This window comes from Hemiscyllium ocellatum, chromosome 1 (assembly GCF_020745735.1).
Source record: "Hemiscyllium ocellatum isolate sHemOce1 chromosome 1, sHemOce1.pat.X.cur, whole genome shotgun sequence".
Classification (NCBI taxonomy): Eukaryota; Metazoa; Chordata; class Chondrichthyes; order Orectolobiformes; family Hemiscylliidae; genus Hemiscyllium; species Hemiscyllium ocellatum.
Genome location: NC_083401.1, coordinates 88364486 through 88392434, shown reverse-complemented (window position 1 = coordinate 88392434; position 27949 = coordinate 88364486). Strand labels below are relative to the sequence as shown.

Sequence of the window (27949 nt, the reverse complement as noted above, 5' to 3'; positions counted from 1 at the left end):
GGACAAGACACTTTCTGTGGTGCATCAATAAAAATTAGTAAAAATCCTTGTGGACATGCCAAACGTCCTTAGCTTCCTGAGGAAGTAAAGGCGATGTTGTGCTTTCTTGACTGTCATCTAGACGTGAAGATTAGAACAGATTGTTGGAGATCATTTCTACCAAATACTTCAAGCTCTTGACCTATTCCACCTCTCCACTTTTGATGCAGATCCACTCCATTTCTTGAAGTCAGTGACTAGGTCCTTCATTTTTCTGATGCTGATAAAAAGATTGTTGTCTTTCCACCATGCTGCTAAACACTCAGTCTCTTCCTAGTATTCTGTCCTGATGTTTGAGATCCGACCTACAACTGTGGTATCATTGGCAAACGTTTAAATAGAGTTGGAGTGGAATTTGGCCATAAAAAGCTGACTCTAGAATGAAACCGCATTAGAACAACTGCAATGGCATTAAAAATACTCATGTTATTGATTAAATTTATGAACTTTACACTTGCTCTGTGTAAGCATGCTTTCATTCTTGCAATTTACACCTTCACATGAGTATGTGGAACACATGACCTGTTCCTTCAATGGTAACTTTGCAGGCTATAAATTGTTCGCATTGCAACCGACTGAATATCAGTTTATCAAATTCCTAATCAGCTGTTTTGTACAATTTATTGCAATCAAAGCTTATGTATTTTGTTTCCACCATATCACAAGTATTTTCAAATGCAGTAACCAGTCAAAGGCTCATTTCTATTTGTTCGTTATTGCATTACGGAAGAGCACAGTGTGCATTTCTCCAAAAGTGTCATAATTGACGTTAAGATGGGATGTCAGTAAACGTGTCACCTAGTATTTTTGCTTTCTATAACAACAGCAGTTAAATGTAGGCTTCGCACTATATTTTCAACTTGGAGAATTTAAAGTAGAGAAGAATGGAGACTTTGGATTTACATTCTTGGAAAATTAGTGCCAATTCACTGCCCAATGACTGGCACCACCTTAACAGCCATTCACAAATCAGTGCCTGTCCAACTTGCAACTTACTTTTGCCGGAGGTATAGAGTACAAAATCAAGTGTATGACATTAAACCTTTATAAATCACTGGTTAGGCTTAGACTATTCCACCAATATGCCAATTTTACCCAAAGACTACCTCACTTGAGAAAAATCCACCCTTGATTTCCTATCTCTGGCTCAGGGAGAATACAGGAGGGTGTTGTTTGGATGCAAGAGGTTGTTTTGGCGAAGTGGAAAATCAGAACTTGCTAGAGATCTGTTAAACTTAACCAGAGGACTACGTTATTAATTTTTATTGAAGTTTCCTGACCATTCCCCAGGATGGAATGAATGCTGATTGTGGTAAACCACAACAGGGACAACTTTGGGACTGGACTTGTAATAGTAATCTTGGGACAAGGGATCAATGAATCCACAGCCTCCGATTTATTATGCTGCTTGTCTGCTATGCAGTATTGGATGAACAGATACCAAATCAGAAATTGCTGGAAAAACTCCATCTTAGCAGCATCTATGCAGAGAAGAGCTCAAGTTGTCATCACATGGGCTGCTGCCACAAACAACCCATTGTCAGCCACTAATGCCCCACATTAGCAGCTATTCATTCTCTCAGCCTGACCTTTGCCCATTCCTTTGTCCACCAACTGTTTTTCTCTCTTTCTCCCTGGGCTCCATCACCACCCCTTCTCTATTATGTATAACAACTTTTTCCTAGCTACAATCAGTTCTGAAGAAGGGTTACTGGATCCCAAATATTAACTCTGCTTTCTCTTTTCCGCTTTCAGCTGCCAGAGCTGCTGAGTTGTTCCAGCAATTTCTGATTTTGTTTGATTTCCATCAAATACCATTCTTTGGTCTTTTTGGATAAGCAGATGTTACTTTCAGTCAACAATTAAGAATACTGAAACCATTGTCTTCTAAATGTACATAAACTGCTTTCATTAATAAGACCACAAGACTCTAAAAAATAGGAACAGGAGTAGACTGTCTGGCCGCTTGAACCTGCTTATCCTTCAATAGGATCAGTGTTGTTCCAGACATTTCCCATTGTGACGATGCTGCCCCTTTAACAAGGTTATTTTGTCCTTAGTTTTTTTTCCCAAGTGAGGTCATAAAGACAGAGGTGTTGAAATGTCTGGGCAAGAGCTTAGTTTAATAATGGCAGGGGCGTGGTCAGTTCTCCCAATTCAGGTTTTTATTAGTTTCTTTTAGTTGTAACAATGAGAAGCTGCTGCAATGGAGGATGGTTCCTGACTAGCTTTCTCTCTAAAATCTCTTCTGTCTGTAAGAACTTGAATTTGAATTTATCTTTTATCAAGTGGTATGTTTATGGGATGTTGCAGGAATTGGAACTGCTGCTTGATTAAGTTGCTCTATTGAGTTGGTTGAGTTTTCAAATAGTTGTTATTCTAAATTGTTTTCTTTTGTTTGTGTTTCAACTGTGTTTAAATAAATTCTGTTTGCTTAAAGCTGAGTAGTTTGCCTAGCTGGGTCACTCTCTAATATTCATTTCACATCTGCTTTTAAAATAAGAAAACATTAGGATCCAGGCCACCGCCTTAAAATATTTCGAGGGAGTCTGGCCTGGTCCATTATAATCCTGACCACTTTCCTACCCTGAACCTGTAATCATTGATTCTCTGACTAATCAGAATCTATTTATTTCTCTCAAATTTGCATAAGGACTCTGTCCCCACAGCTGTCTTTGTCAAGGAGTTCCAAAGTGTCTCAACCCTGAAAGAAGAAAGTCTTTCTCATCTCACTCATAGTCAGAAGTCAGTGACACCAGGTTATGGTCCAATAGGTTTATTTTCGGAATTTTGAGCTTTCAGAGTGCTGCTCCTTCATCACCTGACCTTGTCCACATCTGTCCTCCATTGTCACCTTGACATCATCTCAGTCATAAATTGGCACTCTGAGACTATGCTATCTGGTCCAAGACTATCTCATGAGGGGGAAACATCCTCTCAGCATCTACCCTGTCAATATTCTACATTCTTCTTAGCATGGAATGTACATTAAAAATACAATGTCTTCCTAATATATATTAAGAATCCTGTATGTTTTAATGAGATCACCGCTCACTCTTCTAAACTCCAGTATGTAGAGTCCCAATCTGTTTAGGCTTTGCTGAAAGACAGTCCCTCCTTACTGGAGATGATTCTAGAAAACCTTCTCTGAACTGCCTCCAATGAAATGATATATTTCCCTAAGTAAGGTGATCAAAACTGCTCCCAGTACTCTAGATGGTACTCCTTCAGTACCTTTCCCACATTATACACTTTTTGCCACATTTTGCCCATTTACTTAACCTATCAATATCTTTCTGTAAACTGTATTTCTCTTGCAACCTGCCTTTCCACCTATTTTGTGCCCACCTAGAAATGTCTGTATCCATTTCCTTCCTCCAAGTCATTATTATATTTTGTAAACAGTTGCAGTCCGAGTACTGATGATCCCAATAGAATCCCACTGGTCATGGGTCGCCAACCTGAGACAAAAAAACCACACTTGCTGTTTCTTGCCTATTAGCCAATTCTCTATCCATACCAATATACTGCCTCCAATACAGTGGACTATATCTATGACTTAATCTTATGGGAGGTGCCGACAAACGTGTCCTGGATTTCAAAACAACACACCGGTTCCCTCTAAACACTCTGGTTAAGACTTCCTTGGAAAAAACCCGACTAAATTAGTCAGACAAGATTTCCCTTTCATGAGCCAAATTGACTTTCCATGATTAGATTATGATTTTCCAAATGTGCTGCTATCACTTGCTTAATAATTTATTCCAATACTTTTCCAACAATGCATGTTAAGCTAATTGGCATATGGTTACCCGCTTTTTGACTCCATCATCTCTTTTTTTGGATAGGGGTTCGTATTAAAAATGTCAGTCTTCTAACTCTGTTACTGCTCCTGCATGCAAGGATTGTTGGAAAATTATAACCAGTGCAGCCATTGTCACTACCTCTTTTAAGATTCTAGGATGCAAGCCATCAGGGCTTGGGGACTTCTCTACGTTTATCTCCATTCCACATTCTGACCATTTTTGCCACCAGAAAATAAACAACCCCATGACTAACCTGCAATCTTACCTGCTGCTTTACCTTTGATATTCTAATTTTCCATGCAACTGGAACCCCCCCCCCCCCCCCAAACTGTTGAGTTTAAAATCCTATCGATAGCCCTGGTCATGGCATTTACCAGAATACTGTTCCCGGCATGATTGAGGTGAGACAAGGCTTGCGTGGTGCTGAAAAATGATTCCTGATGAAGGGCTTATGCCTGAAATAGCGATTCTCCTGCTCTTTGGATGCTGCCTGACCTGCTGTGCTTTTCCAGCACTACACTCTCGACGCTATTTATAAAATTCCTTATCATCTGCAAATATGTTAAAACTCAACATCCTAAAACCCCTCCCTGTGTTGTGGAAGAAAAACGCAGCCCAAAAGCCCCTGGACCTACCTGGATCCAGGAACTATAGGTGACCCTGTGTGGGTGTTCTAAGGACTTTTAGAGCTGCTAGCAGTGTCAGACAGTGGAAAATCCTGCTTACTGACTTGCATTGCCTCCATGTCTAGTGATGCCTTAATTTTTAAATACACACTCTTGGCATTGTCCTTCCTTTCTCCAACAACCACCTGCAGCCCCACAATTCTTCAGGATCTCTGAAATAGAATCTGGAGAGACTAATTTTTGAGGAACTCCATGTGATAACTCCAACTGACCCCCTCAGTTTATAATGAGATGTTTAGCCAGAATTTGAGTAAACTAAAACCAGTTGTGGTTACCCGAAGGCATATGCAGTCATCCAAGCTCTTTAGTAGCAGTTAGAGTCCATTAATGTACTAGAAGCCAAGCTAAAGAAAATAGCATACTGATCCAGAAGCTGAGAATGAACTGCTGCAGCTGGTTCTGTTATTTGAAGATAATATTGTTTTTTTAAACCATTCAGACTGAGTTGAGGGGTTTCTGCATTCTAGTTTTGATGATGACTGTGCCATGTGGAACAGGTTGGTCATGTTTTGGCTAATTCTGAGAAGAGGAGCAATAAATTTAAGACAAAAGCAGAGTTTTCAAGGATTTTGTGACTGTGTTTCTTGCCTATGTATGCTCTGGACTGATGAGCCAGATTATAAGATGTGCCTTAATTATCTGCCATTTAGTGTGAAATTTGTAGTGTATAATCAGTTATAATTTGTGTCTTAATTCATGTTTAAAGCAAAGTGATTCTGGATATTAGGGTATAGGAAGTTATCTAAAATGGTATTTAGTGTTTGTTTTGAGTTTTATGTAATAAAAATTGTTTTAAACTATAGAACCTTCTGACTTATTCTTTTAGTAAATAACTGTTAGTTTGGATTTCATGATTTATAAATAAATTAGTTAGTGATCTCTACTGAGAAAGTAGTACCTGTGTTTCATCACTTCAGGCCTTTGTGTATCCCCAATTTTATTTACTCCACCAATAATGGCTGTGTACTCGGCTTCCTGGGCCCAAAGCTCTAGTATTCCTTCCACTAAATTATCCATCTCTCTACTTCTCCATCTTCCTTAAAACCTACCCCCTTTGGTCACCTGTCTTACTATTACTTAAAATGGTTACAATGCAGAAGGAAGCCATTCTTCTAATTGTTTCCATGTTCGCCCTTTGCAAGGGCAACTCAGCTGGTTATTAATGTAACAATAGAACATCGAACATTACAGCACTGGAAGAGGCCCTTCAGCCCACAGTCTCTTGTGCCGAACATGATGCCAAATTAAACTTATATCTTCTGCATGCCTTTGGTCCATATCCCTCCATTCCTTACATAATCATGTGTTTATCTGAAAGTCCCTTTAAACACCCCTGCTGTATCTACATCCACCTGTGGCAGTGTGTTCCAGACTCATACCACTTTGTGTAAATAAAAAAAAGACTTGCCCCTCACATCTCCTTTGAATGTCCCCCTCTCATCTTAAATGTATGCCCCCTAGTATTAGACTAATATCTGGGGGGAAAAGATTCTGACTGTCAACTCTGTCTATGCATCTCATAATTTTACTGATTTCTATCAAGCCTCCCCTCAGTCTCTGCCACTCCAGTGAAAACAATCCAAGTTTTTCTGGTCTATTCTTATAGCTTGTCAAATTTTGAATTGTTAATGGGGTCGTGTGTACAACATTGGGACAGTTAACTACTATAATTACAAACTGCTTTTGGAAGATGCAGCGATCAGATTGCTGGGTAGGATTCAGATTAGAACTAGGGGTATGTGAATGCTATTATCGATAGTGAAAGGCAAAAGAGAGCCCACATTCTGAAGAAAAGTCATACGTTTGCATGAGATTAGGCAGGCGAGGCAGAGTTTGAAGCATACTGCTGCTTTTGCTTCTGCTTTTGCAACTGGCTATCAAAATGTACTATAAAAAGCACTTGCTATCCGTCACCTCCAAATTTCATTGTTTGATATCCCAAGCTCAGGGAAATTTGGACAGATGCAGTTGAATTTAAATTGAGCTTTTTTTTCCTTCTAATTAACCATATTTATTTAAGTTCACATTTTAAAAAATATGTTTGTACCATTTTGTATTACTCCTGATTTTCCTCATGGTATTAGTTTACTTCTGATTTTCGGTACCTGTTTTGGTTTATCTTCAGTTATCAGTTTTATACCAACTATTGGATTTGCACTCTCCTCAATTTATAATTTTGTTTCTTGGTATTTTATTTTTCTGTCAGCAACTAATGGTTTTGATTCATATTAAAATCACAGAATGACAGCACAGCAGGACACTGTTCAGCCTGTGCCAGCTTTAGTAAAGGTAACCAATTAGTCCCACCCTCGAGAAATATGTTATTAGTTTTTCCAGCAGGTATTTATCCCTATCCTTTTAAAAGTTATCATTTGAATGAACTCACACTAGCCTTTTAGGCAGCATCTTTTGGATTGCAAGGAGCGTGATTTTTTTTATTTAAAAATTTTCTTATGTTGTTTCTGGTTCTTCTACAATTTACCTTAATTCTCTGTTATTGACCCTGCCAGAAACCATTTCTCCTTAGTGCCACTCTCAAAATCAGATACTTCAGAGAAATATCCTTTTGATCTACCCTGCTCTAAGACGACCAATCTAGCTTCTGCAGTTTCTCCACATAACTGAAGTTCTTTATCCTTGGTACTGTCCTAGAATATTTCTCCTGCACTCTCTCCAAATCATTGCTATTCTTCCTGAATTGTAGTGGGCAGAATTGAATAATAGACTAACTGAGACGTAGCCAATGTGTCACGAATGTTTAGGACAATTTGGTCATGATTTTCCCTTTATCCAGGTCGCATTACTTTTAGACAAGAGAGAGAAGTTATGCAACGGAATGGTAAACATATCATGCAAATGTTTGTGGAATAAATCATTGTGAAAACACAATTTAAAAATAAAATGCATGAGATGCATCTAAAATCAATACTCAATTTAAATTATAAAACACTTTAGATTGAAGGAAATGTGGGAGACTGAATAAAGTTAAAAAAGTTGTCATTTTGAATAAGTTTGGGTTTTGGAATACAGAGTTCAATTCTGGCCTCTGTGCTAATAGAAGGATGTTGTGAAACTTGAAAGGGTTCAGAAACTATTTACAAGGTGTAGGCAGGGTTGGAGGGTTTGAGCTATAGGGAAAGGCTAAGAGGCTGGGGCTATTTTCTCTGGAGCATTGAAGGCTGAGGAATGACATTTTAAAGATTTATAACATCACGAAGAGCATAGATAGGATGAATAGTAACAGTCTTTTCCCCAGTGTAGGGCAGTCCAAAACTAGAGGAAGAAGGTTAAAAGTAAGCGGGGAAAGATTTATAAGGGACCTAAGGGGCAACGTTTTCACACAGAGGGTGATGCATGTATGGAATGAACTGCCAGAGGAAGTAGTGGAGGCTGGTAGAATAACATTTCAAAGGCATCTGGATGGGTATGTGAGGAGGAAGGGTTTAGAGGGATGTGGGCCAAATGCTGGCAAATGGGATTAGATTAATTTAGGATTTCTGATTAGCATGGATGAGTTGAATTGAAGGGTCTGTTTCTGTGCTGTATGTCTCTATGACTGTAAATCTTTATTTTTATGTAATATGAATGCATAGTGGAGAAGAGCATGCAAATAAATGTACTTGAAGCTTTGAGAAGAGAGTTCAGTAGAAAACAGAAAAATACTCATTGTGCAGAAGATGGAAATGAGAGAAGAGTTGTCTATGAGACAAATAGGAGTATGGAGAGGTGTGAGATGAGACTCGCCAGTTATGAGTACAGTATTTTGAAAGACATATTTACTTTTTATAAAGTTGGTAGTTCTTTAGGGAAAGTGTTTTGATTAAATTGGGGAATTTTGATTCCAATAAGCAGACTTCGCACGTAGATTTACAAACGGATTTTTAAAAAATGTTTAGACCAGAAACGTTTTAAAGCATGATGTGACTATGATCATTTTATCATTTTTATTTGTTTTGTTCCAGCGTGCAGAGGAAAATTTCTTTGTAGATACTACATTACTGGTGCATTTTTTTGGAAGAAGAGGCAAAGCGGAGCTGAATTTTGATGATTTTTACAAGTAAGTCATCAACTGAAAGTCTCCAAATTTAATTGTGTTTGCTAATTTCATGATTAACTAGCTTTCATATATTAGTGTTATATTCAGCACATTTATAGTTTTTTTGATTTTTTAGACAGTTTTCTATTTAGATATGAAATTGAAATGTAGGACTAATTGTAGGCCATTCAGCCCATCAATTCCTCTCCATTCAATTAGATCATAGCTAATCTAACAGCCCTCAATTCCACTTTTCTACCTTATCTCATACTAGTTGATTACGTTATTGGTCTGCTGATCTCAGCCTTGAATATACTTAAGAATTAATACTGTACCCAGGCTCTACTGTGCTCTATAGTAAAAGAATTCCACTCATTCACTACCTTCAGAGAAGAAATTCCTCCTCATCCAGGTCTTAAATGGGAGACCCCTTGCTCTGAGATTATAGCCTCTAGTCCTAGAGTCTCCCACAAGGGGAAATAACCTCTCTATATCTATCTTGTCAAGCCTCCTGAGAAACTAATTTGTTTCAGTAAGGTTGCCTCTTATTCTCATAAACTCATGTACAAGGCTAACCTAGTCAACTTCTCCTTATGAAATCCCTCCACAGCTGGACTCAACCTAGCGAACCTTCTCTGGACTGTCTCCAATGCCAGTATATTTTTTTCTTGGCTAAGGGGCCTAAATCTGTTCACAATATTCTACTTGTGGTCTGACTAGTGCCTTGTATAGTTTCAACAAGGTTTCCTTATTTTTATAATCTAATCCCTTTGAAACAAAGGACTACGTTCCATTTGCCTTTCCTATTACTTGTTGACTTTGAATAGTATCTTTTTGTGATGCATGCTAAAGGACCTCCATGGCTCTCTATAGCTTCTTGCAGTCTTTCTCCACTTAAATAGTATTGAGCTCCTTTATTTTTGCTGCAAAATGAGTAAACTCACATTTTTGCATGTTGCATTCCATCTGCCAGATTTTGCCTTCTCAACTAGCTTGTCCAGATCCCTCTACAGACTGTGTGCTATCCTCGCCACTTGCTTTTAACTATTTTTGTGTCGTACAAAAGCTTGGTAATGGCCCATCCACTCTCGTTGTCCAAGTTATACATATATAATTGTGGCTTCAGTATTGACTCAGATGGGATCCACTAATTATAGTTTACTATCCTGAAAATCCTCCCCTTATTATAACTCCTGTCTTCTAATTGTTGTTCAATCCTCTATCCATGCTGTACCACATCTGGTATCCCATGGGCCCTGATCTTAGTAAGTATTCTTATATGAATTGACTTATTCAGATTTCCAAAGATCATTTAATATGTTACATCTACTAGTTCTCCTTTATCTCTCTGCTTGTTATCTCCTCAAAGTCTTCAATAAATATTTCAAGGATCATTTCTCTTCAGGAAGCCATGCTAACTATTTAACTGTATTGTACATCTTCAAAGGCTATGTTATTATATCATTTATAATATACTCTTAACATTTTCCTAATGACAGATGTTAAGTTAGCTGGCCTGTATTTATATATATTTTATATATATTTTGGCAGTTTGGCAATCCTTTGAAACTTTTCCAGAACGTAAGGGCATTTGGAAGATTACTACCAGTGTGTCCACCATCTCCATAACAACTTACTTCATTATCTTAGAATGCAATCCATTATGCAAGTAGATCTATTGGCCTTCAACTCCATTTGTTTCATCTGTACTTTGTTTCAGTGATATTTATTGTATTTACTTCCTCCATACCTTTTGCCCCTTCATTTATTCTTTTGCTGTTAATGGTCCACTGCTGTGGAAACTGATGCAAATTATTTATTCAACTCCTCTGTCACTTCCTCATTCCCCACTGTTAATTTTCTTGTCTCATTCCTCTGTGAGCTGTGTTCACTCTGGCCTCTCTTTTTTTCATATGTTTAAAGAAGCTTCTACTGTCCGTTTTTATATTCCTTGTCAGTTTACCCTCATTATTTTTTTGTTCCTCCATTATTATTTTTTAGTTACATTTTTGAGGCCTTTAAAATTTACCCAGTCTTCTGGTTTACCACTGATCATTGTTACATTGTATATTTTTCTTTCAATTCGAAAATATCCTTAACTTTCTTGGTTAACCGTCATTAATTTACTTTAGAGTGGTCCTGGAAAAGCACAGCAGTTCAGGCAGCATCCGAGGAGCAGAAAAATTGACGTTTCAGGCAAAAGCCCTTCATCAGGAATAGAGACAGAGTGCCTGCAGAGTGGAGAGATAAATGAGAGGAGGGTGAGATTGGGGAGAAAGTAGCATAGAGTACAATAGGTGACTGGGGGTGGGATGGAGGTGATAGATCAGGGAGGAGGGTGGGGGAAGGTAGCAAAGAGTACAGTGGGTGAATGGGGGTGGGGATGAAGGTGATAGGTGGCCCAACATTTCAACTCCCCCTCCTACTCAGCCGAGGACATGGAGGTCCTGGGCCTCCTTCACCACGCTCCCTCACCACCCGATGCCTGGAGGAAGAACGCCTCATCTTCCGCCTCAGAACACTTCAACCCCAGGGCATCAATGTGGACTTCACCAGTTTCCTCATTTCCCCTTCCCCCACCTCACCCTAGTTCCAAACTTCCAGCTCAGCACTGTCCCTATGACTTGTGCTATCTGCCTATCTTCCTTTCCACCTATCCACTCCACCCTCCTCTCTGACCTATCACCTTCATCCCCACCCCCACTCACCTATTGTACACTGTTACTTTCTCCCCACCGCCATCTTCTCCTCATTTATCTCTCCACCCTGCAGGCACACTGCCTGTATTCCTGATGAAGGACTTTTGCCTGAAACGTCGATTTTCCTGCTCCTCGGATGCTGCCTGAACTGCTGTGCTTTTCCAGCACTACTCTAATCTAGAATCTGGTTTCCAGCATCTGCAGGCCTTGTTTTTACATAATTAATTTACTCCATTCTAAGATCCATATTTTTCATGTGTCTTTGCTGTGAGTCATTTCCATGTCTGCCATTGTTTATCAATCATCTTTTCAGCTATAGTTTTTTCCTAGTCCACTCACAGCCACCTTTGCAATATCCTTATTTGAGTTTAGCACAGTTGCTTTTAACTCCAGTTTTCCCTTCTCAGACTGAATGCTAAATTATTCCATGTTTTGATTACTGTATATACAGCACAGAAACAGGCCCTTTGTCCCACCAACCCTGTCCCAATTGCTAATCTTTATTTAGACCTGCTTCTTATTGCCTGTACGTGTATCTATTCCACTGTTCGCCTCACTATCATGTGTCTATCAAAATATACCCTAAACATAGCTAACGTGCCTGTTTCTACCACCACCACTGGCAGTGCAATCTAGGTACACACCACCTTCTGTAAAACATTTTCCCTGCTTTTTCCCCTTGAATTATAACCTATCCCCTTGAACCTGTGCCGCTTTGTAGTTGACTTTCCACCCTGGGAAAAAGCTTCTGACTATCCACTCTATCTTTGCCTCTCATAATTTTGTATACTTTTATCAAACATGCATGATGAAAGGCTTATGCCCAAAATGTCAACTCTCTTGCTCTTTGGAAGCTGCCTGACCTTTCCGACTGACTCTCCAACATCCACAATCCTCACTTTCTCCTTGACCTCTATCAGGTCACCCCTCAACCTCCATCTTTCCAGTGAAAATAATCCAAGTTTATTCAACCTTTCTTCCCTAACAAAAACCCTTCAGCTCAGGCAACATTCTGATAAACCTTTTCTGCACCATCTCCAAAGCATCCACGTTCTTCTGGTAGTACAGCGACCATGGCCTCATTAAAGTTTTATTCAGTTGTAACAACTTGCCAACTTTTATATTTTAATGCACTGGCCAATAAAAGCAAGTGTGCTGTAAACCTTCTTAATCTGCTTATCCACCTGTATTGCCACTTTCAGGGATCTGCGGACCTGTACACCTAGATTCCTCTGTATGTCAATACTCCTAAAGGTACTGCTACTTAATGCATAATTCGCACCTAATTTGGTCTTCCAAAACGCATCACCTCACACTTGTCCAGATTAAACTCCATCTGTCATTTCTCTGCCCCAGTCTGCAAAGTATCTATATCACTCTGTATCCTTTGACAATCCCCCTCTCTTTCTGCAACTCTGCCAGTTTTGGTGTGATCTGCAAACATACCAATCAGACTACCTACATTTTCCTCCAGTTCATTTATATACTTTACAAACAACAGAGGTCCAGCACTGTTGCTGCGGAATATACTAATTATCTCCATTGCAAAAAGCACCCTTGCATTGCTAGTCTCTGTCTTCTGTGGCCAGGCCACTTTTGTATCCATCTAGCCAACTCATGCCATGAGACTCTACTTTCTATAGTAGTCTGCCATGGAGGTACTTCATCAAATGCCTTACTAAACCCCATGTAGACAACATCCACTGCCCTTTCCTCATCAATCATTCTTGTCTTGTCCTCAAACAATGGTGAGAGACAATCTTTCCCACCTAAACCCATCATGCCGATCACTTCTAACTGTGAATAAATCCCGTCTCTCAGTATCTTTTCCAGTAGCTTCCCCACTACTGACGTCAAGCTCACCGGCCTGTAATTGTCTAGATTATCTCTGTTTCCCTTCTTAAACAAGGAAACAATGTTGGCCGTTCCTCCAGTCATCTGGAACCTCGCCGGAGGCCAAAGAGGATGTCTCCGAGGGAATTTTTTACTCTGAGGTCATTTATTAAATGTGCCTCATCCCATATCATCAGATTCTAATTAGTCTTATTCCAGGTTGAATCCTCAACATATTGATCCAAATGCATTCCATATAACTTCTTTGTTGTGGCTAACTCTGCCACTTTGACTTTCCCAATTGACTTGGTGTTTAAAGTCACCAATGATTAATCTACTGTCTTAATTAAAATGCCACCATTCCTACTGATTTAGTCTCCCTTCTGTTGCATCACTGCTGTTGCATTACTGGACCAGTCTTTCCAACATGTTGTTCCTCTTGGTATTTCTCACCTCCATCCATATGGATTCTGCATCTTCCAACCTAAAATCACTGATTGTTATCATACTTATTCTAACAGATGATAACAAATGTTGCAGCACACTTCCCCATCTGCTTATACTTCTGAAAAGTCTACACCCCTGACAATATAGTTCCCAGCTTTGATCTCCTTGTAAACATGTTGCCATAATGATTATAAAGATAATTCCTATAAACCTCTAGTTAGCCTATATCTAGAGAGACATATGGATTAGTGTCAAGACCTTGTAAAATGTCTAACTGTAATTGTGTGAATTTCATTGTTCCTGGAAGTGTTTTGAAACAGATTAGAGAAACTTTTGAGAAACAATTACTTTTTTTTGCAGATAGTGGCCATGCAACTTCTGAATTTTCACATTTTGTGGACTCCACAAAGAGCTATCAGTTTCATTTGAATAATGGCAGTAAATGGCTTCCAGTCTAGCCATCATATAACTATAAAATCTTTGCCTTTACTTTGCTATTGTCATTGTGGTTAAAGTTGAGGGAGCAAGATGAACTAAAAAGAGTTAGTTTTCCAATTAGTAGAACTAGAAATTGTCTTATCAAGGTGCAGAAAATTTAGTTATCATAAAGTCACAAGGTAGCTTTGCAATGTACAAATTTGATTAGCTATTGGACAGGCAGAATGGCAACAATTGATGCATCTCTTGCTATTTTAGTAGCAAACTTACATAGGTAAGCTGGTTAGCAAGGTTAGATCACATGGAATACAGGGAGAACAAACCATTTTGATACAGAACTGGTTCAAAGGTAGGAGACAGATGGTGGTGGTGGAGGAGGGTTGCTTTTCATACTGAAGCCCGTGACCAGCGGTAAATCACAAAGATCGATGCTGAGTCCACTGCTTTTTGTCATTTATATAAATGATATAGATGTGAACATAGGAAATATGGTGAGTAAGTTCGCAAACGACACTAAACATTGGTGGACGGTAAAGAAAGTTACCACTGAGTACAACGGGACCTTGATCAGATGGGCTGAGGAATGGCAGCTGGAGTTTAATTTAAATTCATGTGAGGTGATGCATTTTTCAAAGACCTGGGGAGTGTTGCTGAGCAAAGAGACTTTGGAATGCAGGTTCATAGTTGCTTGAAAGTAGAGTTGCAGTTAGACAGGATAGTGAAGAAGGCATTTAAGTATACTTGCCTTTATTGGTCAAAGCATTGAGTATAGTAGTTGGGAGGTCATGTTGCAGCTGTACAAGACATTGGTTAGGCTGCTTATGGAATATTGCATTGAATTCTGGTCTCCCTGCTATAGGAAGGATGTTATGAAACTTGCAAGGGTTCAGAAAAAGATTTACAAGGATGTTGGCAGGGTTTGAGCTATAGGCAGAGGCTGAATAGGCTGGGGCTATTTCCTCTGGAGCATCGAAGGCTGAGGGGTGACCTGATCAAGGTTTATAAAGTCATGGTAGGGTAAATAGCCAAGGTCTTTTCCCCAAGGTAGTGGAGTCCAAAACTAGAGGGCATAGGTGTAAGGTGAGAGGAGAAAGATTTGAGAGGCACCTAAAAGGGTGTTGTATGCATGAAATGAGCTGCCAGAGGAAGTGGTGAAGGCTGGTATAATTACAAATATTTAAAAGGCATCAGGATAGGTATAGAAATAGGAAGGTTTAGAGGGACATGAGTCAAATGCTGGCAAATGGGACTAGATTAATTTAGGATATCTGGGCAGTTGGACCAAAGGGTCTTTTTCCATGTTGTACAGTTCTAAGACTATAAATTTGATTTGAGATAACCTGGACTGATGAAAGCATAGAGGCCTGGTTGATGATTTTTCAAAGATCATGTGACAGCAAATGTGCATGAACCATGATACAAAGCCATCTTATAGACTCATGAAAGATAATGCACATGAAGAAGCCACTTAGTCCACCTTTGCCTTGAGCAACCCAAAATGAATTATTGACTGCGCTGTATCTTAATATTGATATTAACATTGCATTGTCTTTTCTTGTGCCTCATATATCCTAAAAGCTATATTCATGTTTGCCTGGGGCAAAACTGTCCTCCATGTAAAGGATTTTAACCCACTTTCCTTATAGAATTCACATAGCTGCAGGTGAGACATAACAAGGAAGACATTGGTCGGAGTGGTCCTTAGACCCCTCTAATGTTTTCTGAGTAAAATGTCCTCCTGTAACTGATTCGAGCTATAGAAAGTAGTTTTCAAAACCACCCCAATAAAATCCTTCATAATGTTAGAATTCACTGAAATAACTGCACAGAGGCCGGTATCCAGTCACCAAGGCAATCCCACCCCGGGTCTGGGAACATAGGCCTGCTGTTGGGCTTGTTGCTTTTCCTGCGATGTTTCACCCTAGGTCCAGTTCCTCTGATTCAGACTCTGACACAGGCGCATGTACTGGATCATAGCCCATCTCTTGCATCCGAAGTGCCTCAAGAGAGAGAGAGAGAGAGAGATTCCTCCTCATCTTCCTGTGGCAACAGTATCGAGGCTGCATCCATCTCAGACTGAGGTTTCTCAAAGCTAGAAGGAAGGAGTGAAACTGTGGTTTCTGACAGACCTTTAGGGTGCTCTGACGGGCCAGGTGTGTTATTCCCCTAAAACTTGCGCCACCTTCCCCTGCAACCGCAGGAAATGTAAAACTTGCGCCCACACCTCCACACTCACTTCCCTCCAAGGCCCCAAGGGATCCTTCCATATCCGCCACAAGTTCACCTGTACCTCCACACACATCATCTATTGCATCCGCTGCACCCGATGTGGCCTCCTCTATATTGGGGAGACAGGTCGCTTACTTGCGGAACGCTTCAGAGAACACCTCTGGGCCGCCCGGACCAACCAACCCAACCACCCCGTGGCTCAACACTTTAACTCTCCCTCCCACTCCACCGAGGACATGCAGGTCCTTGGACTCCTCCACCGGCAGAACATAACAACACGACGGCTGGAGGAGGAGCGCCTCATCTTCCGCCTGGGAACCCTCCAACCACAAGGTATGAATTCAGATTTCTCCAGTTTCCTCATTTCCCCTCCCCCCACCTTGTCTCAGTCGGTTCCCTCAACTCAGCACCGCCCTCCTAACCTGCAATCTCCTTCCTGACCTCTCCGCCCCCACCCCACTCCGGCCTATCACCCTCACCTTGACCTCCTTCCACCTATCCCACCTCCATCGCCCCTCCCCCAAGTCCCTCCTCCCTACCTTTTATCTTAGCCTGCTTGGCTACTCTCTCTCATTCCTGATGAAGGGCTTATGCTCGAAACGTCGAATTCCCTATTCCTGAGATGCTGCCTGACCCGCTGTGCTTTAACCAGCAACACATTTTCAGCTGTGATCTCCAGCATCTGCAGACCTCATTTTTTACCCGTTTTATTCCCCTGCCCCAACAGCTTTCAGGTGATTGACATTTTTTTCAGGAAAGCCTCACTTACCTAAACTTTGTAAGTAACACAACCTGACATCTCATCACCCTCACCTCATACCTCTATGAGGCCATTTCCATGGTTCTGGCACCAAACTTGGTCCGTGAATTAAATTGCTTCTCTCACTTAGAGGCAGCATGTGGCCAGCTTTGACGTTCCTGCCATTACACAGACACACTCCCCAAAAATCAGGTTGAACCTGGTGTGGAGTCGTCTTCCCGTCTACAACTCTGCTAGAGCTTTGTTGTGTGTGGGGTGGTCCATAATCTTAACAGGAACTGGGACAGTTTGGTATTAATTGATGCTGTAGGCTGCTTCTTTAAGCCTGCCTTGAACGTTTGTACAGCTATTTCTGCAAGATGGTATGGAGCTGTCTTTATGTGCCAAATATCATTTGACTTCAGGAAATATTCAAATTCCCTGCTGGTAAGTGATGACCCATTGTCCATAACCAGTACCTCTAGGAGTCCATATGTTACGACTGATGCTTGTGGCTTCTTAGTCTGCGAAAGTTTGCTGACCAAAGTTTATGCATGACCAACCACTTTGATGGGCGTCCACAAGGACCCAGAACATTGAGCCCGTGAAAGGACTGGCATAGTCGACATGCAACCGAATCCAGGGTTTTCCTGGCCATTCCCAAGAATGTGGGGGCACTGCTGGTGGCAGGTTTTGTCCTTATTGGTACTCTGGACACTGCCTCACACCAATGCAGCTATGTCAGCATCCAACCTCGGCCACCAAACATAACCTCTTGCTAGCATTGTCATCTTGGAAACTCCTGGATGACCCAGGTGGAGTTCTGCCAGTATCAGGCTGCAACTTTACTTAGGGCAATCACCCTTGTTCCCTACAGTAACATGCCGACTTCTATGGCGATCTGGCCTCGCCAAGTCCAGAAAGATTTCAGTGACTATTCAGTCTCCCCCATTAACAGTAACTGTTTTAGTTTTACTAGGGCAGTATCTTTGTGTCCTCAGTCAGATATTGTCAGCACTGATTGGAAAGGTGTTCAGGAAACTCAAAGCTAAAACCAGACGAAGTACCACCATTGGAGTATCTGCTAATGGGAGGCAGCTAATGGCATCCTTATTAGCCACTTGGCTTCATGGCTGGGGTTCAAAATTGTGTTTGTACATGCTGAGAATAAGGGCCCAATGCTGAATTATAGCAAAAGCTATGGGTGACACTGCCTTGTCTTCCTTCAGTAGCAGGGGTTTATGATCTGTTACGATGACAATTTTCTATCCATAAAAGTTACTGATATTGCCTCATGGCAAAGATGACCATCAAACCTTCCTTCTCTTGCATTCAACATCAGCCAAAGTCTGGGAAGCATAGGCTGTCAGGTGTTACTCTCCATTGGACCACTGATGAGCCAACCTAATACAGTATGGGGAGTCATAGCAGGTCAGCATTACCTCTCACTTTGGATTGTAACGGGCCAATGATAGATGACAATATCTGCTTTTTCATTTCCCTAAAGGCTACTTCTTGGCTACAAGGCTATTTCCAAGGCTGACCCTTTTCCAATAGCAGGCGTAAGGGTGCCAAAATGGAGGTTAGGTTATGTATGATAATAATTCACTAACCTAAGGAAATCTCTAAGCTCTGGTCCAAACATTGGAGCTGGGGCTCTTTGATCTGCCTCACTTTCTTTTCCAATAGTGTAACCCATTTTGTCGGCTCTGTAACCCAAGTAGGACATTTGAGATGCCTGGAATACACATTTTCTTCCTTTTTAAGGCATACACCTGCCTAGGAGAAACATTTAAGCACTATATCCAAGTTTGCCAAGTGCTCTTAATGGTTCTTCCCTGTCATTAGTACATCATCCAGATAAATGGTAACCTGGGCTGACCCTTGTAAAATTTTTCCCATGATCCGCTGGAAGAGGATACCGGTTGATGGTGGCCCAAATGACAGTCTTATGTATTGATATAAACCCTTACAGGTATTAATTGTAGCATGTTTCAGGGATTTCTGATCCAGTCACAATTGCAGGTAGGCATGGCTCACGTCCAGCTTTGTAAAGGCCAGCTCTCCTGCCAACTTTGCGTACAAGTCCTCTATGCGAGGGATCAGGCATTTATCTAGCTATGAGAAGCAATTTACCATCTGCTTAAAATCCTTACAAAGGTGAACGGCACAGTGGTTAGCACTGCTGCCTCACAGCGCCTGAGACCCGGGTTCATTTCCCGTCTCAGGTGACTGTCTGTGTGTAGTTTGCTCATTCTCCCCGTGTCTGCGTGGGTTTCCTCCGGGTGCTCCAGTTTCCTCCCACAATCCAAAAATGTGCAGGTTAGGTGAATTGGCCAGGCTAAATTGCCCATAGTGTTAGGTGAAGGGGTTAATGTAGGGGACTGGGTCGGGGTGGGTGGACTCGGTCTGGGTGGGTTACGCTTCGGCAGGTCAGTGTGAACTTGTTGGGCTGAAGGGCCTGTTTCCGCACTGTATGTAATCTAATCTAATCTAATGAACTGAACGTCAGACTTCACCATCGGTACGACTGGAGCTGCCCAATCTGCAATGGTTTGATGTTTCCTTCACTCTCCAGCTTTCTAATGTACACCTCTACTTTTGCCCGCAAGGCAAATGGCACTGGGCAAACCTTGCAAAATCTCAGAGTTGCCAGTTGGTCAACATGTAAAGTGGTTTTGTCCTCTTTGATAGTCCTAAGCCCTTCCTGAAATACTCCTGCGTATTTCACTAGGACTTCACTGAGGCAGCTATTTTCTAATTGAAAAATGTTGAGCTAATCCAGGTGAACTTTTCTCAGCTAATTCCACCCCAATGGGCTTGGGCCCGAACATTTTCTACCATCAGTTGTAACTGGACCAACTGCTTTTTGTAAGAGACTGGAACTGATATCATACCCTTAATCTGCAACAGTTCCCTCATGTATATTCTTAGTCTGGCTGAGGTCTTGTGCAAACTCAAGTGAATCATGTTAGACACAGATTATGCAACCACAAGTGTGGCTGCGCTGGTATCAACCTCCCTAGGAGTTGGGTGACCAAGCATTAATTTTAAATATGCTCAATTTGGATAACACTAACCAATTTAATTGTTCCAACCCACATGTAGGGAACTTGCCAGGGTATGTTGTCTGTTGGGTAGCAGCTGACAAGTTTTCTTACTCAAATCAGGCCTTGTAGGACTCCTTTGCTGTCTCGAATCTGCAGAGCGGCAGCAACTACAATGGCCCAGATCCCAAACAATGTTTTAGCCACTTGGTGAAGGCTTGGCTTTGTTGTGGGGTTCTGCTTTGAGCTGGCCTAGGGTCCCTCTGCTCAGGACATGCCCTGAGTGAGGCTCTGCAATTACCTACGCTCAAATGGTGTTCCCCCAAGCTCAGAGAGGTAAGGGAGTCCACTTCCATTGGGATGCCTTGCAGCTCCCGTGCTCCGCTTGCTGCATTTTCTAACAACAATGCCAGTTGTAGTGCCTTTATATAATCCAGCTGGGCTTCCGCTAGTATCCGCTTCTTCATGTTACATCATTAATCCCACATACCCAATGGTCTTTCAGCATCTCTTTCAGTGTTAGCCCAAAATCTCTCACTTCTACCAGTTGTCTCAACCTTGTCAAAATTCTTGATACACATTCCCTTAGTTATCGAACCACTGAATAAAATCGATAGTTTCTCAGAATTAAAGGAGGTTTGGGGCTATAATAATCCTTAACCAACTCCGTCTACTCTTTGAAAGTCTTAGTGTCTGGTGGTGCTGGGAAAGTTAAGCCCCTAATAACTACAGGTCCACATGTAGTCAGAAAGATTAATCATTGCTTTTCATCTGCCTAATGTCATTTGTCCAAAAGAAATATTGTATTCTTTCCACTTATAGGGCCCAACCTTCAACTGAAGGATCAAATAGGGCATATGCCCAAAACGTCGATTCTCCTGCTCCTCTGATGCTGCCTGACCTGCTGTGCTTTTCTAGCACCACACACTCTACTCTGATCTTCAGCATCTGCAGTCCTCATTTCCTCCCAGTTGTTAACCTGGGTCAATTAAAAACCTTGTAATCCACGAGGTCAACCTGGTTCCAATCACTTCAGACACTTTCAAATTTCTTGCCGTACATTTCAGCTATTGAAAGTCATTTATTTGTCACCTTTTAACTAAAGTTTTGCCCTTGATTTATTTTCTCTCATTAAAATATGACTGTCTTACAGATTGTGATTTGTTGCAGATTACTTTGGAAGCCTTAAATATGAGATGATATTTTGAACATCCCCAAATTTGTGAGATTCTCTACCTAGTGTGGAGACGTACCTAAAAGGCAAAGAATTACAATTATACGGGATTTCATCTAAATGGTCAAATGACGTCTCTGCATATTTTGTTTCACTAGTACTTTTTACCCAGTGTTCTGAAATCATATGTGATTTGGTAGAAGTGAGCAAGGTTATGGGAAATTCCATTAAAGTAGATAATGAAAAGCTATTCTTCATGGTTGAAGGTCAAAGACATGGGACACAGATATAAAGTTGCAGACCAAATCCTAGTAAGGACTTTTAAATGCAGAGTGTGAGAATAGTGAGGATGGTGGAAGCGGTGATTGTTAATTGATATCAAAAGAAAATTGGACCTGTGGGAAATAAATTAACAGGACTACAGTGATACAATGAAGGAAGAGACTGACTGCATTCTGTAGAGAGAAACATGCTTTGATTGACTGAAAGGCCTCCTTTACATAGTGGCCTGTGACTCTAGGCTCCGCAGTAGAACCATACTTCGTGTTTTTTCTTTAACACAGCATCAATTCTGTTTTTATTTGTGAAATATACCTGGCTTATCCATTAACTTGTGCCTACAGCAGAAATTACTTATTTTCTATTACCTTCCACTAATGATGTTGTGCAAAAAGAAGAAATACAGTTAAACTCAAAATATAGTAAGGATTGTATTTTGAATGCAGGCTGGCAGATTCATAGTGTGTAAATGCAGTGGAAACAACATTATGTTTGCATGTACTTTAAATGGCTTCCGGTTTTAAGAACATTTTTGCCCAATTGACCCTCAATTTCCTTATTTCAATGTAGTCTATCCAGCACTACTGCAGTTTACAGGAATTTTTTCTGTGGTTCTACTCCAAAATATGTACCAGTCATTTCTTTATAATATAAGGACAATTTAATTTGTGATTTCTCATCTATTCATCTTTGTAATGCTTAGGTTCATGGATAATATTCAGACTGAAATTTTGGAAACTGAATTCCTTTCATACTCCAAAGGCATGACCACAATTAGTGAAGAAGACTTTGCTCGTATTCTGCTACGTTATACAAATGTAGACAACACAAGTACTTATCTGGAGTCAGTTCGTCAAAGGATTCCTGAAGAGAAGGTAGTTGGTTTTACATTTGTGGTCTCTGAAATCTTTCCCCAGGACGAGGGTCGAATCTTGATCTTAAAATCAAATTTAATATTTTGTCATTTTTCTGTATTTAACAAGGTACTTTAAAATTAGATTTCTTTCCTTAATAAAATCAAATACAAACAAATTGAGAGACAAGCATGGTTGAAAAATTAGATCTTGAGAATGCTTTCAAAACTAATGAAAATATTGGAAGTAGTAAAGGAATTAAGAAGATTTGTTAAATCTTAGGTTAGGACAACTGATAACACCATCTCAAGTCATGGAACAAAAGTTAGTGTTCATGTTAAAGGGTAAGTTATTAGAGGCCCAGCCCAATGCTCTTAACACAGGTTCAAATCCCATCACAGCAAATGGCAGAATTTAAATTCCAATCTATATTTGGAAGATAGTTCAGTTTTTGTTGGTGTAGACTGAATGAGGGTGTCATCAAAATCACCTGCACTTTTGCCAGTTCTATCATTCGCGTGTTCACGTAATTATGTCGCTATGGCCACCCAGTCATGTTCCTGAATGGGATTCTCCTGGATATTTTCATCTGATGACATTATTACATATAAAGATTGCACACATTGTGACATCGTTTTTCTCCAACAGCGGTGGCACCAGTGTGGAAGCCAGACCTGGTGGCTCAGTCCAGTTCCACCACACTACAGGTAGATGTTATATCATTGCTATTTTGCCAGTTCTGAAGAACGGTCACTGAACTTGAAATATTAACTCTGCTTTCTCTCTACAGATGCTGCTGGATATGCTGAGTTTCTCCAGCAATTATTCAGAATCAGCAGTTATCTGCTTTATTGTTTTAGAAATTATTTTTGGTGATCATTTCTCGCATGGTGCAGATTTGGGAGTGAGGTTTGATCCCAGAATCAAGATTCCAACCCCCAACCAGGAACTCTGAGTCCAGTCTTCAATGCTATTCGTAACAGTTTTCAAATGCTAATGTTTAATAAATTTGTCTAGTGGTTTATAGTTGGAAGCACAATTTCACCTGTGATGCTGTATTGTCTACATGCCCCAGATGACATTACTTTTTTTTCAAACACTTGAAGTGAGAGTCAATGCCTAGGCAGGCATTTATTGCTCTTTCCTAGTTCCTCTGGGAATCGAAGAACAAAGAACAGTATAACACATGAACAGGCTCTTTGGCCCATGAAGGTATTGCCAATACATAATGTCTTTCTGAACCAGAACATTTTGTCTCTACACAGCCAGAATTGCTGTATTTCCTTCCTATTCATATATCTGTCAAGGTGCCTCTTAAATATTGCTTTTGTATCTGCTACTACTACCTTCTCTGTCGGTGCATTTCAGGCACCTACCACCCTCTGAGTACAAAAACTTGCCTCTCAGCTCTACTTTAAACTTATCCCTTTTGCATTAAACCTATATCCCCTAGAAATTGGCATTTTGACCTCAGGAAAAAGACTCTTGACTATTCATTCTAAGTATGTCTCTCATAATTTTACAAAATTCTATCAGGTTACCTTTCATTCTCATTCAAACAAATCAAGTTTGTTGATTCTCTCACAGATGTTTTACGTACAGAAGACCATTTGATTGATTGTGTTTGTATTGGTATCATATTGGATCTTCTAGCTCAGATACAAGACCATTTGGCCCATCATGTCTATATAAGTCATCAAACAATTTATTCTAATTCCATTTTCCAGCACTTATCCACTTTCCTTGTATGCTAGGGATAGTGGTGAACCACCTTACTGACCTGCTTATTGGAATGATACTGTCACCCTGGTGTTATGCAGCAAATTCCAGAATTATGACTCAGTGGAAACATAGTGATAAATGACAGATTTGAAGAGGTTGGAGAGTTTGAGCTAGAGGGAGACGCTGGATAGGCTGGAGCTATTTTCCCTGGAGCGTCGGAGGCTGAGGGTTGACCTTATAGAAGTTTGTAAAATCATGAGGGGCATGGATAGGATAAAAAGACAAATTCTTTTTCCTGGGGTGGGGGAGCCCAGAACTAGAGGGCATAATTTCAGGGTAAGAGGGGAAATATATAAAAGCAACCTAAGGAGCAACATTTTCCCATAGAGGGTGTTAACATGTATGAAATGAACTGCCAGAGGAGATGGTGGAGGCTGGTACAATTACAGCATTTAGAAGACATCTGGATGGGTATATGAATAGGAAGGGTTTAGAGGGCCAAGTGCTGGCAAATGGGACTAGAATAGGTTAGAATATCTGGTCGACATGGATGAGTTGGACCATGCTGTATTTTTTCCATGCTGTACATCTCTATGATTCTGTCCATGACTCTAAATAACTTCCAGAGTTTTACAAAATGTGAGCAGCGCAAAGCTGTTGGAATGGGCAGACAAGCTGAAGTTGGGGTTGTCTTTGTGAGAAAAGGGGAGGTAATTCCAGCAATAGCTTGAGCACTTAAATTTGCTGGAAATACCATTAGAGTGTTTGGAAATGGCTAGAATTCAATTGCAGCTTGAACACAAAAAAGAACTGAAACTGTTTGAATTACGATTAAAAACAGGAAAAAGAAAAGGAAAGAATAGCCCTGGCAGAACAAAGGAAAGAAGGAGGTTTTCTAGGAATAAAGGGAGAAAGAGAGAAGAAAAGCAGAAGGAGTGAGAGTTTGAACTTCAGAATTTGGTAATTAAACAGGAAAGTTGACTTAAAAGGGTGAAGATAGGCTTAATGAGAACGAGCAAACATCATATCCAAATGTCTGGTGGTTTAAATATGTCCAAGCATTGTCTAAACTTGACAAGAAGGGTGTAGAAGCATTCTTAATTTCATTTGAAAAAATGGCTAAACAAATGAAGTGGCCAATGACCATGTGGGTTTTGTTGATCCAAGCGAAGTTGGTAGGTAGAGCTAGTGAGGTTTTTGCATCACTATCAGAGGAGGTGTCTGGGGAGTATGATGAGGTGAAGAAATTCATCTTAAGTACATATGAGCTCGTACCAGATGTCTGCAGACAATGTTTCAGGAATCTGAGGGACCATGGTCAAACCTACACTGAGTTTGCAAGAATCAAACAAAGTTATTTTGATAGTTGGATAAGGGCATTAAATAGATCAAACATATAACGCTCTTCAAGAGACGATTATTTTGGAGTTCAAACATTCACTTCCTGAAGTAGTGAGAACTCACGTGGAAGATCAGAGAGTTAAAATAGTGAGATTAGCAACTGAAGTGGCTGATGATAATGAGTTGGTTCATAAATCAAAGTTTGTCTTCCAACATCAATTTCACTCTGTGAAAAACAAAAGTTGGGGAACAGAGAAATCCTCAGTTGGTAAGGCACAAGTAGGTTTCTTTTTTACCCTGTGAGAAACTATGAAGAGAAAAGAGAAGTAAAAAGGCTAGGATGATTTCGCTGTAATAAAGTAAGCTACAGCAATGGTCAGAGTGAGGGTAGGGCTAATCAGGGATAGTGGAGGGAACTTTGTGCTTGGAGTCAGAGGAGGTAAGGGAGGTCCTTAATATTTTGCTTCAGTATTCCCTGGTGAGAGGGACCTTGTCTTTTGTGAGGACAGTGTGAAACAGGCTGATATGCTGAAACAGTTTGAAGTTAAGAAGGTGGATGTGCTTGAAATTTTGAAAAACATGAGGATAAATAAATCCCCTAGGCCATACGGGATATATCCAATGTTACGGGAAGCGAGGGAGGAGATTGTTGCACCTTTGGTGATGAGCTTTGGTGTCCACTAGATGATTAGAAGGTGACAAACATTATTCCCTTGTTCAAGAAAAGGAAGAAGGACAACCCTGGGAATTACAGACCAGTCTTGGGGATTGTTACATCAGTAGTGGGCAAATTAATTTACACTTTATCCAAGGAGTACAACTTCTCCTTGGAAATGACATTGCTGGATCATATGTAGGACTGCTGCCTGCTGTGGTTGAAAAGCCAATGGAAAATCAGGCAACTGAGATATTACAGAAAGTATATCCTGGGATTTTTCCTGACTCTGACAACAAGGCCACAAAGCCACTGGTTGAAACAGGAGGAGAAATCAAAGAATAAAGATAGAGGTTGTAGTGGAATGATTGGAGATCCTGTTTGATTGAATGGTTGAGAGAAACAAAAACAAGCACAGGTGGAGGACAAAGTGGATATTTTTAGTTCAGAGAAATTAACTAAATTACAACAGAAAGATGAAAAACTGAAGCAATTGTATCAAAAAGTGTAAGCTAAAGAAATTGTGTTTATTCCAGAATGTTACTGTCTCAAAAATTATGTCTTAATGAGCAAATGGACACTATCACATATTCAAGTGGATAAGAAATGGGCAGAAATTCATTATGTTGTATTACCAGTGGGTTATAGAAAGGAGGTGTTGCAGGTAACACATGAATTACTAGTAGGAGGTTATTAAGGGGTAAGGAAAAATCAAGCCAAATTACAAAAACATTTTTACTGGCTTGGACCGCATAAGGATGTAGTTGAATTTTGCCAGATATGTTATACATGTCAGGTTATTGGAAAACCTCAGGTAGTGATAAAACCTTTAATGCCCATCCATGTATTTGAGGATCCTTTTACAAGGGATCTTAATTGATTGCGTAGACCCCTACTGAAAATAAAAAGTGGGAATCAGTTTTTGTTGATGATAATATATGTATCTGTAGATTTCCAGAGGCCATTCCATTATGCAATATCACACAATAGAAGAGGTACTCAAATTTTTCACTAGGTATGGACTACCCACAGTGATACAATCAGATCAAGGGTCAAATTTTACATCAAAATTATTCAGAGAAGTTATGGATTGCTTAAGAATAAAACAATTCAAATCCACTGCATATCATTCAGAATCACAGGGACCACCAGAAAGGTGGCATCAAACTTTAAACGCCATTTGGAGGTTCTGGATGTAATTTTGCTCGCTGAGTTGGAAGATTCATTTTTAGACGGTTCTTTCCACATCTGTATGTAAGGATATTTGTGATAGTGGGTCATGTCTTTTTGTGGCAAGGTGATGTTCATATATCCTAGTGGCTAGTTTTCTGCTTGTTTGTCCAATATAGTGTTTGTTACAGTTCTTCCAAGGTATTTTGTAAATGACATTTGTTTTGCTTGTTGTCCGTGTAGGATCTTTTAAATTCATTAGCTGCTGTTTTAATGTGTGGGTGGGTTTGTGAGCTACCACGATACCAAGAGGTCTGAGTATCTAGCAGTCATTTCCGAGATGTCTTTGTAGTGGAGAGTGGCTAGGGTTTCTCGGCATGTTTTGTCTGCTTGTTTGGGTTTGTCGCTGAGAAATCTGCAGACTGTTTTCATTGGGTACCTGTTCTTTTTGAATACGCTGTATAGGCGATTTTCCTCTGGTCTTTAGTAGTTCCTCTGTGTTGTTGTGTGTGGTGCCTTGTTGAAATGATGTTCCCAAACAACTACCTTCTCAAGGGCAATTAGTGTTGTGTAATAAATCCTCGCCTCTCCACTGACATCCACTTCCAATCAAAGATAATTTAAAATCAAAATAACAATTATCTCGATTATTGCTAAATTTACATTAAACATGCAAAGCCTCATTCTAAAATAGCCAGTGATATTGAATCCAAAGAAATATCTAGTACTTCCAAGCAGTAAAATAAAATACAATT

At 40.3% G+C, this 27949-nt stretch overlaps 1 protein-coding gene across 4 annotated transcripts in view; it reads left to right on the top strand.

Annotated features, from left to right (window-relative positions):
* The window catches only part of LOC132819161 (calcium uptake protein 3, mitochondrial-like), a 175062-nt gene that overhangs the window by 95312 nt on the left and 51801 nt on the right, over positions 1-27949 (top strand). For all 4 annotated transcript variants that reach the window (XM_060830587.1, XM_060830596.1, XM_060830605.1 and 1 more), the window contains 2 exons: positions 8494-8588; positions 22156-22327. In XM_060830587.1, the coding sequence (XP_060686570.1) occupies positions 8494-8588; positions 22156-22327 (267 nt within the window). The remainder of the gene's footprint in view (positions 1-8493; positions 8589-22155; positions 22328-27949) is intronic.